The 14,364-nt window shown below is 43.4% G+C and overlaps 1 protein-coding gene across 2 annotated transcripts in view; it reads left to right on the forward strand.

The window, feature by feature from the left end:
• The first annotated feature begins 483 nt into the window (after nt 1–483).
• LOC120961078 (synapsin) overlaps nt 484–14,364 on the forward strand; it is a 42,280-nt gene continuing 28,399 nt past the window's right edge. Inside the window, exons 1-5 of one of the 2 annotated variants that reach the window (XM_040384699.2) lie at nt 484–859; nt 8,951–9,043; nt 9,235–9,656; nt 12,383–12,459; nt 13,994–14,358. In XM_040384699.2, the coding sequence (XP_040240633.2) occupies nt 14,106–14,358 (253 nt within the window). In that variant the 5' untranslated portion in view covers nt 484–859; nt 8,951–9,043; nt 9,235–9,656; nt 12,383–12,459; nt 13,994–14,105. Of the gene's footprint in view, nt 860–8,950; nt 9,044–9,234; nt 9,657–12,382; nt 12,460–13,993; nt 14,359–14,364 lie in introns of those variants that run through there. The other variant, XM_040384700.2, reaches the window with a different exon arrangement.

The following is a 14,364-nucleotide window of genomic DNA, read 5'->3' on the forward strand; positions in this document are numbered from 1 at the left end:
TATCCCCGTTGGTGATTCTCCTGTTTGTAAGTAATCCGTTAGATTTGTGGTAGTAACATATGAATTGTAAATAGCGTCAGCGATTAGCTGTTACAGTAAATAGACAGCAACAATACCTTGCAAGTGGTTTCAAGCGTTACAGAGCGTATAGAAATAATTGCAGAAAGCTTCCACTGAAAAGCTACCGCTCGGCAACGTGCACGTCCTATAAAGCGTCCGCTGGATAGCTTTTCCTCTCCGAAACACATCGCTCTGCCCGACGAATTGTGCTCTCTTCAAGGGTGTCTCAACGGTAGTAGGCGTAGAAAGCGTACGTGTATACATTGATAACCGTCTGCAGTGTGGTAGTATTTCCATCGTGCATCGTGTGCTTGTATTGTGTGTATTTCTCAATTTGTGTGAGTGTATGTGTGGAGCCGACGACTACTACAAGCGACCGAAATTGTCCCTTTCCTTCACGAAATTGGAAGGATAGCTGTCAGGAGCGTGAATAGGAGATTTTCATTCTCGTACCGTTCAGTGTCGGAGAAAAACGTACCTCACGCGCGTTCGTCGGCTCCGTTCATGTGTGCGCTCAATCTCAACTATCAGTGAAAGTCTGTCCAATCTTTGCTTGTGCGCTTTTCCGTTGCAGGTGTGAAAAATTCGTTCAGTGTGGCTGTGCAGTGAAAATACGTGCAAATAAAGCAAAGCTAGCGAGCTTGCGAGTTTGGTAATCGATTTAACTCGATTCCAGCATCAGGAAAAAAGCGACGATAAGCGACTGGTTCTTCATCCACCGAGTCGACTTGACGAGGAGCGGGTGAAACGTGAGGAAAGCCCAAGCAAACCCCCCATTCTATTCCAACCACAAACGCAGGTAAGTGTGTGTATGAGTGTATAAGCATGCGTGAGAGTGTGTGTGTGTGTATGTACGCGTACATCTCTTCGACCAACAACCCCGACCGACGGACCCATGTGACCCATGTGAAAAGTTCGTTATGTGAAATTAGTGTACCAGCCCCGATGAGTCCCTGCTTAGGGCAGAATTGTGTTCTATGTATCGATATTGAAAACTGGAAAAAAGCCCGTTTTCCTTTGTACTTTTGGATTGAGTAAGGAACAAAAAAAACACATGCATGAAAAACTACGTGCGTGTGCTACTGGCGTAACAGGAACTAGCGTAATTTTTCATTCAAATTTCCCATTGAACAGCGTTTCCATTCAGCAAGTAACGCTGCGTTTTCCGGGGGCACGTTCGCTTCAGTGAAAGGAGGGGGGCTTTAGGATTCCCTGTCTCTTTTTTGCGGTCATGTATGCGTTCCGGATCCTGGGCGTCCCGGTTTGCCGTCCTTTTTGCGCACATTTAGCTTGAGCAGCAACTTTTCCTGCGGGAGTGGCGGGAGCAGAAAACTTTGTTCTCGCATGCCGGAAAAGCTAGCCCGTTGATGACCTGATTTTTTTATTCCTTCGGTCGTGCGGTATGTTTGTCTCGAGCAACAAACGAAATGGGGAGCTGTTTCCTTCCGTTTTCAACCGCTTCTCCCGACCGGGAATGGTTTGAAAGAGAGGGTTCACGCGTTTCCTAGAGGGTGTAACAGTAGAATGAGTTTCACAGTTTCGTAGCTTTCTGCTAAGGGCAATCGAAGCTGACCGTAATAACTAAAGCTATCGATGAAAATTATGCATTGGGGAGATAATTTGTCTATTACATTTATTTCACAACATTGATTATTTAACGGTTTGGGTAAAAGAAAGCTTTTCTTTCCCTGGCATGGGGTTAAACCCACTGGTTGAAACTCTAATCGGTTGTAACGCCTAGCGGAACGCCACTCAAAGTTCTTTGGCGTCCAGAATTCATCCACCCACAACCACAACCCTCAACATTTTTTTCTTTCTTTTTCGAGCGAGAGAGGGATCGCTTTGTACCACTCACTTTCTCTTTCCATCCTACAGCGCAACGAACGCTACAGTTCTCTCCTGCTAATGAGACCGCATCTCAGTTTCTCTCGGATGTTTGCATTGGATGGGAAAATGGGATTATAGGCTGCCAACGGCGACGTCGATGGAAACGCAGAAAGGTGTCGTAGAAGCGCACCAAAATTATTTCTTCCCACAACCCGGAGCTGTACGGTTGGATTTTAATTCGTTCAAAAAACGCCCTACTGGTACCTAATACAGCCATCCCGACAGGGAGCGGGAACTTTTGCAGAGCAAAAAAAAAATAAAACATCCTAAGCCGTGAAGCACAGCACAGCGCACAAGGGTGCTAACTGGATCAAGTATATATCCTGGCCCCGAGGCAATCCAACACACTCACACCACCAAAGCGTCCCGCCTGTGACAACACGTTCTCGCATCCTCGCCGGACTGGGAAAACGTCCTCACGTGTACGGCAAAATGCCGACACTTACGTAACACCCTCAGTGGGTAGCTTGGGTAGCTGATGGGAGTCTCCGGATGGGGCGGGGTGGGCAAAAGGACGAAGACTCGGATTTCTCTTTTTGTTGCGCTTGAAAAAACAACACCCTTCCCTATCCCGGCTCTGTCTTGTGGCGATCGAGCTGCGCTATACAGCGTGTAAATGTGTGTAAGCTTTATGATTGAGTTTTCTCTCGGTGTGCACAGAGCAGCTGAAACAGGATCTAGAATATACTGTTGCAATGGTTTTGCAAAAGAATGCAGAAGGAGAAAGGGGAGCATGCTTTCATCTGGCGTCGGTCATGGAATGTGCGAATCGAGCAAAAAGTGCTGTAAATCATCGTTAATTTGTGAATATTGGACGTAGTTTTGCGAGGGGATGGATTTGGCTTAACGGTGGATCGTAAATTATGTCGTAAATCTTTGACGAACTTGCTCTCTGGCTTGATGCTATAAATATGTAGATACACTGTAGATAAACTTTATCAAGTTTCTCTTGTTCTGTCCTTTTGCACTTTGCGCATCATTTGGGTGCTGAAGATTCAATTGAGTGTTTTTAGTCCATTGATGTCTCCAAAAGCAGATTTCTTAAACTATTAGATTGAAAGCAAACTGTCCTTACTCCTACTGTCCAAGAACTTACTTGTTTATTGTCTTTTACAATTTCAACCATTCGGAATGACGCTGTATTTGCCTATTCAGTTTTTGCTTCCAGTCACGATGGATCCATTTTATCCGGAAAGCTAGGAAGCAATCTGTAGGAATGGGAAACAAAAAAAAACACTCCACTCATGTTTGCGTTTCCGAATGAAATATGTCTGGCGGTGAAATACCGCAAATGGAATTTCAAGATCACAAATATTTGTGCTCTAGCAAGCCATTTTCATGGTACATGCCTGGTCACATTGGTTGAGATGATATTTTGTTTTTTTTTTATGTCACAACAATATATCCTTAAATATTTTGTTCGTCATCATGTCAAGCGGAAACAGGCTAACCATGCCCGTTACCGAAAAGAAGCCCTACAAATGGAATGAATACCTTCAAACACTTCAGCACGCTGCTATTGATGCTTGGTAATTATTCATAACACCTTCACACCGTTTAATTACTAAACCAATATTGTCTTTGTGATAAAACATTACTCCTATCTGAGTTGTGATATAAATTATTTAAAAGCTGCACGCTGTTAATATGACAGGCGGATAAAGAGTGATTTTCACCATAACCAAAAAAAAAAGTCTACCAGCGATGTGGACATTTCTTGCCTGATTTGTTTGACACTGCCACCTTCACTAGCATCCCTTTTCTCTTTCATCAATCAGTACAATTTGATTCATTTGTCATCGTGACAGGATAAACATTATGCGGCAACAGAAACCTTCATAACACATTTATCGCATCGCAACAGCGTTAAACTAAGTGTATGGCGTAATGGAACACGGCGTTTCGTGTTAAGCCTATCTTCTTTCGCCCGTACGTGGGTCCCGCAGGGGGTGGGAAACAATTATTGCGCTAAGTTGAGCTAAATACTTTTCTCCTGCTTAAGCTTTTCCAATTAGCTTGCAAAGAAACGAACAAAACAGACGCTCCTCCGCCCCGTTCGAACGCAAACAATGAGTCAATAGAAAAAGGGGTTTGTGAAAAATAAAATCTGAAATACACACAGCCATACACACACACACACATCAACCGCAATAAAACGGCAATTTGTGGTTTAGCACTGGAGCGAACCGAAAACCGAAGGAAACCCGCAGCAAACCCGTAAAATCGCTTATTGCTGTCTCGAAACTTGGTCGAAAGAGCTGGCAAACAAACAGATGAAGAAGAAAAAAACATAAGCCCCAGAGCATATTTTCTGTCTGTCTGCACCATAGCAACGCAGAACACTCTACACATAGAGAAGCATATATACACACACACACGCACACATGCGCGTTGAAAAAGAAAGGTTACATTCTTGTTGGCGCATTCATTGTTGAGAAAGAGTTTTCCTTGTTTTTGTCTTGCAGCCGGTACGAGCGGGGTGTGACGTTGGCGTGAAAGCTAATATCAGAATCTCGCAAACAATGCGGCTTTAGTCGGCTCCTGTAAGCCGCAAAGAAATGGTTACTCATCTTCTTTTTTTCTAGAAGTGTCTGCAATAATTTCTGATTTACAGATCGCATTATGCCCTTTGAAAGTCGGTTAACCGTTTTGAGCGGTACAACTGTTTTTCTATTTGTGTTCGCGTTAACAAACCATTGAGCATAGATTGAAGCAGCCTGAACATTGAGACAGCTTCTTTAACGCACCCTAAATCGATAAAAACAACTGCCGGATAAAAGGCAAAAATCAAGAAAGATAAATGAATTCCACCGGTCTGTCTGCCTGTCTGTCGCAATGGTGGCCCTTATTGATTCATGGCCCATTATATCAAACATTACAAAACGAAACATTATAACGAACCAGCCTCTTTCGTCCACTCTCTTGTTTCGTGGCGCCCGAAGAGAAAACCGACCCATCAAACGATCGATTTGTTAGCCATCGGCTTCATGACACTAGAACCTGATACGACATTGCGCCAGCTCTCGTTAGCGCCGAATGGATGTACGGTGGCACACACATTCCATGCTGCCACTGTCTTGACATCAAAAATTTATCAAACCAAAGCGATCTGACAGCAAGCGTTTGTAAGCCAGACTAGTAAGAGGCGCTCGCTGACATGTGCGCGTGAGCATGAGCAGTGAATAAATGGCATCCAAAAATATATAAATGCTCCGGCATACAGGGCGTAGAAAATGTTCACACTGTAACATTGGCTCAATTTTACACGGTTGGATGTAAATCCCACGATTTAACAGTGTACCACTGAGACACGTAGAATGTGTGTCGCGTGATGTAATTTTTCTTCTCCATCCCGAAACTTCAAACCGATTGCTACCGTCCGATTGTTGCTATTCCCATCGAAGCTCCTGTGGGCGTGTGAATTGTGTCACTTATACCGTCACTCGGGTAGATGGTAGTACCCTTGATGTGTCCCTTTTTGCTGCGTGCTTTTGCTGTTGAAAGACGGCAACGGTTGGTTGCTTTCTTGCAACTACACAGACTTTCCGGCGCCTCGCTACATCGTGGGCGCCAGCAGCGGACCCAGTGCTGGCTTTCAGTTTCAGCAAGTGGGGGATGATATTTCAAAGAAACTGTGAACGGGTTGCAGAAAATCGATAAAGAGTTTTCTTTACGCAAAAGGATCTACTGGAAGTAGTAAAACAATTCATAGGATCACAGAGCGGGTATACATCAATCAATTACTGCTTGAGTCACACATAACATCATTTAGGACGTAAAGCTAGTTTCTGTTAAAACTGTAAGTGGTATGAGTCGTTTATCCTTCTTAAACAGCTACTTAACTAATGAATTAAAAACAACCCAAATCTTACCCTGCAGGCCATCAGTATTATAAAGGAAAAATAATAAACAATCATGATCCTGATGCCCTTTTAGCGCTGGGTTACGTTCACCTTGTTGATGCTTCGTATCTTTGATTCACCGCTACCAGCTTCATTCAATCGTTCCACGAAAACGCACCTCTCCACGGCAAAAGGATTCCGTCACCTGTCGTGCAAAACGCGATAAGCCGCTCCGGGGTTGTGATGTTCGCACCATTACACCAGATAACGTAACGCGGTGGCACCTTACCCCGCCAGTCACTCTCGATCACTCTCCCGCATTGATATTACTTTTCTTATTGCGAAAGTTTTCGGTCAAATCCAAAGCAAAGGAGAGCCCCAGCTGCGTGCGTCCAAGTGGTCCGCTGGGAAATAAATGTACGAAATTGAATGGTTTGTTACCGTGTCTCGTTCATCTTTTTTTTCCGCCAGCCGTTTGTCTCCGAATCGCGCCTTGAGATTTATCTGCCTCAAGCCTCTGGCACTAAAATCTAATTGAAAGTGACTACCGTTCCGAGGGAATGAATGTCAGCGAGGATAGATGGTGCGGACGAGGGCTGCGATTTCAGCGACTCAGTGAACAAACTTTGTTGGAAGCTATTTGCCTGCGTGGAGTAGCTGTACCTGTAGCGCTTTGCTAGATTAAATCCTAGAGCAAAGTTAGGAAGATCTGGGAAATGTTGGCTTGGAAATGATGACTTTTAAAGAGCTCCATCAAGTGGTAGCCCATTCCGAAAGGCCTTACGATATAACCATAACCTTGTTTTTGTGTAATGCTATTTCTTCAAAACGCAACTAAATAAAGCTGTTCAATAAATAGGCAGTTATCTTTAGCTTTTAACCTTCATTTTCTTGAACAGTTATTAAATCCTACCCCTAATGAAAAGTACCAAGAGCGATAACCAGCTTTACGAGTTCTTGCCCGTTAATGTTGAGCCAATAAACATCGTACCATCTCCATCCGGTACCTATTCATGATGTGTGAAGCATATCCCATGCTTAGCGAGCTTTCTGAGAAGGATGAACATTTTTTTTATCGATTTTCAAATATTTATGGTCTCAATGAAGTGAGATAATTGCAAATCCATGTTAATCCGTGAAAATCATGTGACAGTGATGGAGAAACTAAATGATATTGATTTAGTTTATACTCTACTGTGGTTTAAGTGAGTTTTTAGCGATAACACCGGTGGCTTACTCATCAAAAGGATATTGTGTTATTTAAACATGAAAAAGAAAATGTTGAAATTACTATCTTAATATACTGGTAATGTAAGTAAGTAGTATGATAGAATACTGTGCTTGAATGATAGTGCTTATGACTCCCTACTTCTTTATGGCAAAAATCTGTATAATACAAACAAAAATTGTTACAATATTTCCCAGCAGTTGATATTGTGTGCAAAAGAACGTTTCTATCGGTTGGGCGCAAAAACAGTCGGCACCATTAAACACGAGACTTAATTATACATGCATAAACACAGTCCACACAGTTCTGTTTCCTATTTTAGCACTGCTTGTTCGACCTTGTTGTAAACGGAACCCGCAAACAGGGAATTAAATAGAATCACTCACTGTCCCGCTGTGTCCTAGATTGACTCACTAGGGCATGCATCATCCTTTGCCGCACGATAACGGTTAGCTCACAGCAGGAAACCGTACTGACCCTTTGCAGCGGCTAGTAAGCACGTAGCACACCATCTTTCCTTACGTACTAACACAGTGTGAATACAGAATTGGAGGCTTGATTTTTCTTCACGAATGAATCCGAATTCGAAATTGGAATTGAATTATCCCCTGGGCTATTGACGTATTACAGCGCTGATGGATTACCTTTCACAGCGCTGTTCTACAGAATTGAGGACACCGTAAATGCGTTTCCCTTGTTCATTAGTAAGCGTTTCTGTTCCGTCGAGCTTGTGGTGGAAAAAGAAACTGCAGTGATCTACAATACTTTAACAACTTTAACATAAAGAATGCTGACTGTCTTTCTGCTTTACAGCGTTCGACAACCGCTTTAAAGCATACCCTCTAGGGTTCTTCAGGAACCGTCCTTCACGTTGAGATGGCTACACTTATCCAGGCCCTCACAAGATGTTCCGTTTGAAACATATGCACCTTAAGTACGTCTAAGGATGTGCATCTTTTCAACTTAGCCTTACACTTTTCAAAGCAGCTCACAATTTATTTTCTGTTTCATTTTGAACTGTATTACATCTAAAGCAATAAAGCTGCTCTAAATCAAATAAACGTGTACAACCTCTTTCTTGCTGTTCGCTTTTCCAGCACCACATAAAACAGACGTTGATGAGATGCTTCCTTCACAATTTAATAAACCAGTATTTCAGCGTCTGTTTGCAAAGCCGGAACAAAGCACAAACAATCCTCCGTCCGGTTCAGTGCCGTTGATTGTGCCACTGCCCAATCAATCCTATTTTAATCAATCTAGAAACGCCTGTGCTAAAATTTCGCTCACCCAAAGGCATAGGTCAGTAGTGCCGGCATTGAAAATGTGCAAATGGAAAGAACTTTCCCCGAGTCGATGAACACATTTCCGATGACAACCGGGCACAACATCCGGGCGTCGCTTCATCGGGACAAGGTTTGCGTCAAAGACTCGCACCCCTCCACCCCGGAGGCACTTTTTAGCAAACTCTGAAGCTAATGAATTTTTCATTACCTCCTCACACGTGGGCTCCCGATCAGGGCTGGGCGCACGGGGTATTGCCGGTTGCCTGTTTCAATGTTTGCAGCTACATTAGAAGCTTTGGGAGACGGTGGAAAAACGCCGAGAGCTCGAGACGGAAATGAAAAACTCGTAGTGACAAAGAAAACAAAACACACCAAAAACATAAACATGAAGAAGAAATATCTTAAGGGCATGAGGAATTTATGTGAGTGTGTGTGTGTTTACTGAGAGGAAACAAGATAATACAGCATTTTTTGCAAGCAAAGACTTAAGGAACGGTTTTCTTTTTCTTTCACGGTTCGTTGATCAAAGCTAAAAATGTAAAAGACATTTAGTTTTCTTAAATAAAAGGAAATATAAATGTCCCTTCTTTAAGACGTTTGATGCTTCCTTTTTTAATTGACTTTTTTCCTCTGTTTAACTTACATTTCAGATTTCCCCAAGACCGAGTATCTTCGCCACCGTCATCTTTTCCAGAAAGAGCGAATAACTTGCACTTCACTAAAGGTAGCTAATATACAGCAAGGTATGTATTTCAACATAATTACCTTATTTCTATCAAACCGCTCACCTATTCATCCATAACAACACGTACCACACGTGCATCATTTGTAACAAAACCTTTTCTCTTGGATTTATTCGTGAATTTTCACAACCCATTTCCTATCGTCCCTTTCATCTTCCTCGATTACGGTACGGTTGCGGCTAATACTTTAGCTACCAATCATCAAACCTCCGCCCCAGCCTTTATAACTGCATCTCAGTAGAGACTCCATTGCCATCGTTATCACCATCACCATCAGCCGTAGCCGTCAGAGTACTACTCGGTGCTTAGAAAACTATCAAACCACCAACGACAAAGCGACCAACCACGACATTCTTCATCCGCCATCTTCAGCAGCTAGTCGGGCAGCGCCCAAGTAACAGCTCGTGCGTTACTAGCAACATACAAGCGGTCGTTCTCTCGTTGCCACTCTACACCAACACCAAACGAAAACCAAACAAACAACCCACGCCGGAAGTCTCGACTAAGCCGCCACTCGGGTGCGTAGCGTAGTTGTCTTCACTTTCGTTCCGTTCCGTTCAATATTAGCGCCATATCTGACGCTGGGTGCGGGCGAATCTGCGCCCCGCCAAAGGTAATAATTGTTTTCCATCGTACATCGTATCTGCTTTGCATCTTCATCCACAAACACACGAACACACACTATCTGTCTCTTTCTCTGATGCTTGGTTTACGCTGGCCTCCCATATACAGTCCCATCCTATCATCCGGCTTACTGTCGCGTGCTTGGTGCCTCGGGAAGGGTAAAATCATATGCAAGCGAGAGCGTGAGCCATTACTTTGAAGCTTTAGATGTGTACAAACTATCCCTGCAGCTTGATAGAAACAGTATCCGGTTCGTCCGGTGCATGATCATCAGTCGTTGGATGTATTGCCGGGTGGCCACAAGCGGCTAACTAGTGCAACTTTGTTGAGTAACATCATCGACACCCGTGAACTACCGGGCTTCTCCATTGGGCTGTGAACGGAGCTTTTCCTGCTTCGCCTTCTTTATTTTATTTTCTTCCGAGTGCTGCCAGTTTTCTATAATTAGCCAAACGATGTTCTTTGATATCATGTTTCATTCTCGCAATTATTATGTATTACATCATTCCACAATAATCATCATCATCATCACATGAAAGATGGGACTCCATTCATCCTAGCTTTTAACATTCATATCCTCCTTTTTTTGAGCAAAACTTGTGCTAGCTTTAACAACAGGAATCACACCGTCCATTTGCGTGCTTTATTTCCGTTTCTATCAGAAACGGGTTTGGTTTCCGGGCGAACGAAATGGAACATCATCACAACTGCTTCATCCTTAATGTTGCTCCTTCCTTGCAAAAGTTTATGTTTTTTTCGGGCAAACTGCCAACCGAGCTGGTAAAACCACCGTAAACTACCCACACACTTAACCAACCATAAACACACACACACACACACACACACACACAAACGCGCGCGCGCCCATACGGCACGCATGCATGCTCGCAAATACTTGTGATGATTCAATAATGAAACCTCTAAAACTTTCTGGCAGCGGCGGTACGGTAAAGTTTTGTTCGTGCATTTTTCGTTCGCTCGTTCGCCTCAAATCAAGCAGCAGACGAACACGATTGAATGTCGTGAAGCACCGAAGTGCGGTATGAATCAGTGTGCAAAAGGTTTCCACTCTCGATGCCCATTTCACATGCGAATGGATTGCGCTTGTTTGGGAGGGTAGAGAAACTTTTTAGCACATTTTGTTAGTGCTGGATAAACTCGGGCCGTATTTTTGTTTCCCTTTGAAAGCTCGTATCTATATCATGGTGGGGATAGTTTTGCTTCCAAATGGTTTCTCGATTTCTCGAAACGACTTACGAAAACGAAGAGACGAATAATAAGATGATGGTTTGTTCTTGATAAATGACTTTTCAAAAGCAAAGGATGGATGGTCCGAATGTAAAGCTACACTGTCACAGTACGTTGGCATGAGCCCATCAAAAGGTGGCATTACCAACGTAGGTCATTTACCTCCGTGCCTTCGTGTGCATTAAGTATCCATAAATATCTCTATCTATCTTATATTGTCAGCTATATAACGCTTTTTGCTCTTACTCTTTATTTTAGTGTCCAGTGTCCTAATAAATTTTGAACTATTTATCTCTGTTAGTCATTACACTGTTTGCAATAATGTTCACGTCATGAGATCGTGTTGGCTTTCAGTGACTTATGGATTACTCCCCATAGCAGGATAGTCTGTCCTACGCATGGCAGCACGATCCATTTGGAGCTTGAAACCCACGGAGCCATGGTTGTTAAGTCGTACGAGTTGACGATTGTACCACGAGACCGGCTTCCTATGAGACTTGATTATATTCCGTTTTGTATTTTGCAATATAGTCTCACAATTATTTCTTTCGTTTTTCTACTAATAATCTAATACTAGTTTGATAGATTATGTACATTTTAACCGTAACCATTATGTTACTAAAGAATAGTGGAAAGTTTTACTAGTGGCACAATATTAACATGATAATTTTTTTATATGAAATTGAAACCTAAATCGCACGAAAAATTAAACATGTATTCCGTCAAATTGTATGTCAAACGGAAGCAATAAGGCCATTGAAACATGGCATGTAGATTAAATATTTTTGACGGAATTCCAAGTATTTACGTCGTTATAGCTGGAGCAAACAAAATTAAAGCTAAACAGCGCTGCTACTCACTTGAAATGAACAATTTAAAAGTTACCTTTTATGGAAATCTTTCATCAACCTTTTGCTTTTATCAGGGGCCAAGAATCTTTTTCAACATTTGAATTTTCCCTTCTTGGCGCAGCTCTCTCTCTCTCTCGATCATTATTTTAGCTTCTTGTGTAGTATAATTTCCACAGCCACATTATGCACTCTGTTCCTGTCGTCTGCAAAAGCTTACATTAAAACTTCATCCTGTGCACACTCTTTGAACATGCTCCAACATTTAACCAAGCACCGCAGAAAAATGCATTAAACTTTGCCCTTTCCAAACCCCGATGGCAGCACGTTAGCAAAGTTAGCTCGCCTCTACTGCGTATAGCCGTTCCGGGTTTACGTTACGTTCTCGCCTCACGGGTTGCCTTTTTCGCGGCTAAAACACAGCAAGCACTCTGCTCTGAATAGCAACAAATCTGCCCAGCTACCTTTAGCAACTTCCTTGCGCTTTACTCACCTGTTTCATCAACGTACCATTCATTTTAATCCTTCTCTCACGCCGCTGCATCAATATATTCTAACCTCTGTTTCTTTATGTTTCATTCTTCGGATCGACTCCCACCGTTGGATTGTTCAAACGCAGGATCCACAAGCCGGCACACTGTCTTTCGCAAGTTTCAAGAGTAGCTTCACCAGCAATGTTAATTTCCTGAAGCGCCGGTAAGTAGCGTCGCGGTTGCGGCCACCTGTACCAGTACCACTCGATTCGCTGCTTTTCCCCGTAGCTCTTGCTAGTTCACTCTTATCCATCTACATCTTACCGAACCCCCTTTTCTTTCGTTTCGTCGTTTTCATCAAGCTTAGTCTCTCCTAGATTCAAACCGTTATTCGAACCATGTCTTCCTTTTCCTTCACTCATCTCAAATTGCATTGCATCGAAATTATGTTGGCTCTCATTTAGATCATCTCCTGCAGTCATGTTCATTTGGCATTAGATTGCGATTTTCGTTGGTGCTGATTTAACCGGCGAATCGTCGTTTGTCCAGTTGTTGCTTCCGGACATTGGCCAATTAGATTAGTTTTGGAAAGAAGAAAAACAATGTTGCACTATACTCTGGACAAGCTACGTACGGTTTCCAATTCTTGATTGCAGTACAAAAAAAAACACACATTCTACCCCTTCCCGAAATCATGCTTTAAAGACATTCGTCTTAATCATACTATGCCTTCCTTTGACACGATCTTTCACTTGTCAAATTAAACAGTTTGAAAAAAAAGTACACGCACAAACTACTTAACACATACCACTACACGTGCCTCACCAAGCGACGTGGAATGATAGATACACCAAGCGCACACATAACGCCATGTCTAGCGACTAGCAGGGCAGCACTACTCTACACCCACCCACACTAATGGAAATGGAGTGATCGATGAAGTAGCACAAATCAGGGGAAATTCATTTACTCCCCGATTTTCCCTCAGTGGGAGATTGACACCCCACATTGTGTGTGTGTGTGTGTGTGTGTTGTACTAATGTTGTAATCCTGTTCTTTCTCTCCCTCTCTTTTTCATTCTTTCTCTTTATCTCTCTCTCTCTTCTCTTCTCTGCTTTGATGTGTTGTTATCTTGTTTTTTTCTTCTTTTCTTCTCACACACACCTGTCCCCGTGCTCGCCAAAATGTCAAAATGTGAAACGCACCAAATAAACCACACCCGACGGTATGCTTGTGTCCAAACTGTATATTTTGTGCAAACATGTTTAAACTTGATTCTACCGTTTGTTATCTTTATGCCATGACATCTCTCTCTCTCCAACTTTTGCTATGTCTCTTTCCATTTTGCTGTTTCGACTACTCATTCTCGATGCTATTGTTCTCAACTGTACATGTCCCTTTCACCTGACATCCGTTTCCCGTTCGATTGTTTCGATTTCTATACTTTATTTGTTTAATGTTTTTGGGTTTCCTGTTGTTCTTGTGGACGTATTTGACTGAACAATGTTCTACTTTTTGTATTAAATTCATGCCTTTTGATATCTTTTTATACAAATATTTACCTTGTTTCTTGTTGATGGGAAACAAACAATCAATCTCTTTTCATCCTGTTCCTTCCGCATCCTATTTGCACCGTTTTCCACTGCCTACGTTGTGTGTTCCTTCTCTCTCTCTCTCTCTTTCTCTCTTGTCTTTCTTTGTTTCTTTTTGTCTCATTGGTTTTGCCTCCTGCATGATCTGTCGCTGTGCTGATTTAGTGATTTCATTGGCAGATTCAGCTCGGGAGACCTGTCTTCCGAGTGCGAGGATGTCGATCCGAAAGACCTGCCGCCCGCAGCTCGCCCACAGCCCCCGCTTCAGCAGCAACCGATGCCGGGCGGTCCGCCCAACATTCCGCCCCCGCCGGCCCCCGGTACGGCCGGGTCCGTGTCGCCGGGCGGGCCGGTACCGCCCGGTTCCGCACCGCCCACCGGTGGCCCGGAGCTGTCGCTAAGCTTTGGCAAGGGGCCGGCCCAGCGCGGTACCAGCGCACCCTCCAGCCCGGCCAAGTCGCGCGAAAGTTTGCTGCAGCGCGTGCAAAGCTTGACCGGTGCGGCCCGGGACCAGGGTGCCTCCATCATTGGTAAGC

This window comes from Anopheles coluzzii, chromosome 2 (genome assembly GCF_943734685.1).
Source record: "Anopheles coluzzii chromosome 2, AcolN3, whole genome shotgun sequence".
NCBI classification, from domain to species: Eukaryota; Metazoa; Arthropoda; class Insecta; order Diptera; family Culicidae; genus Anopheles; species Anopheles coluzzii.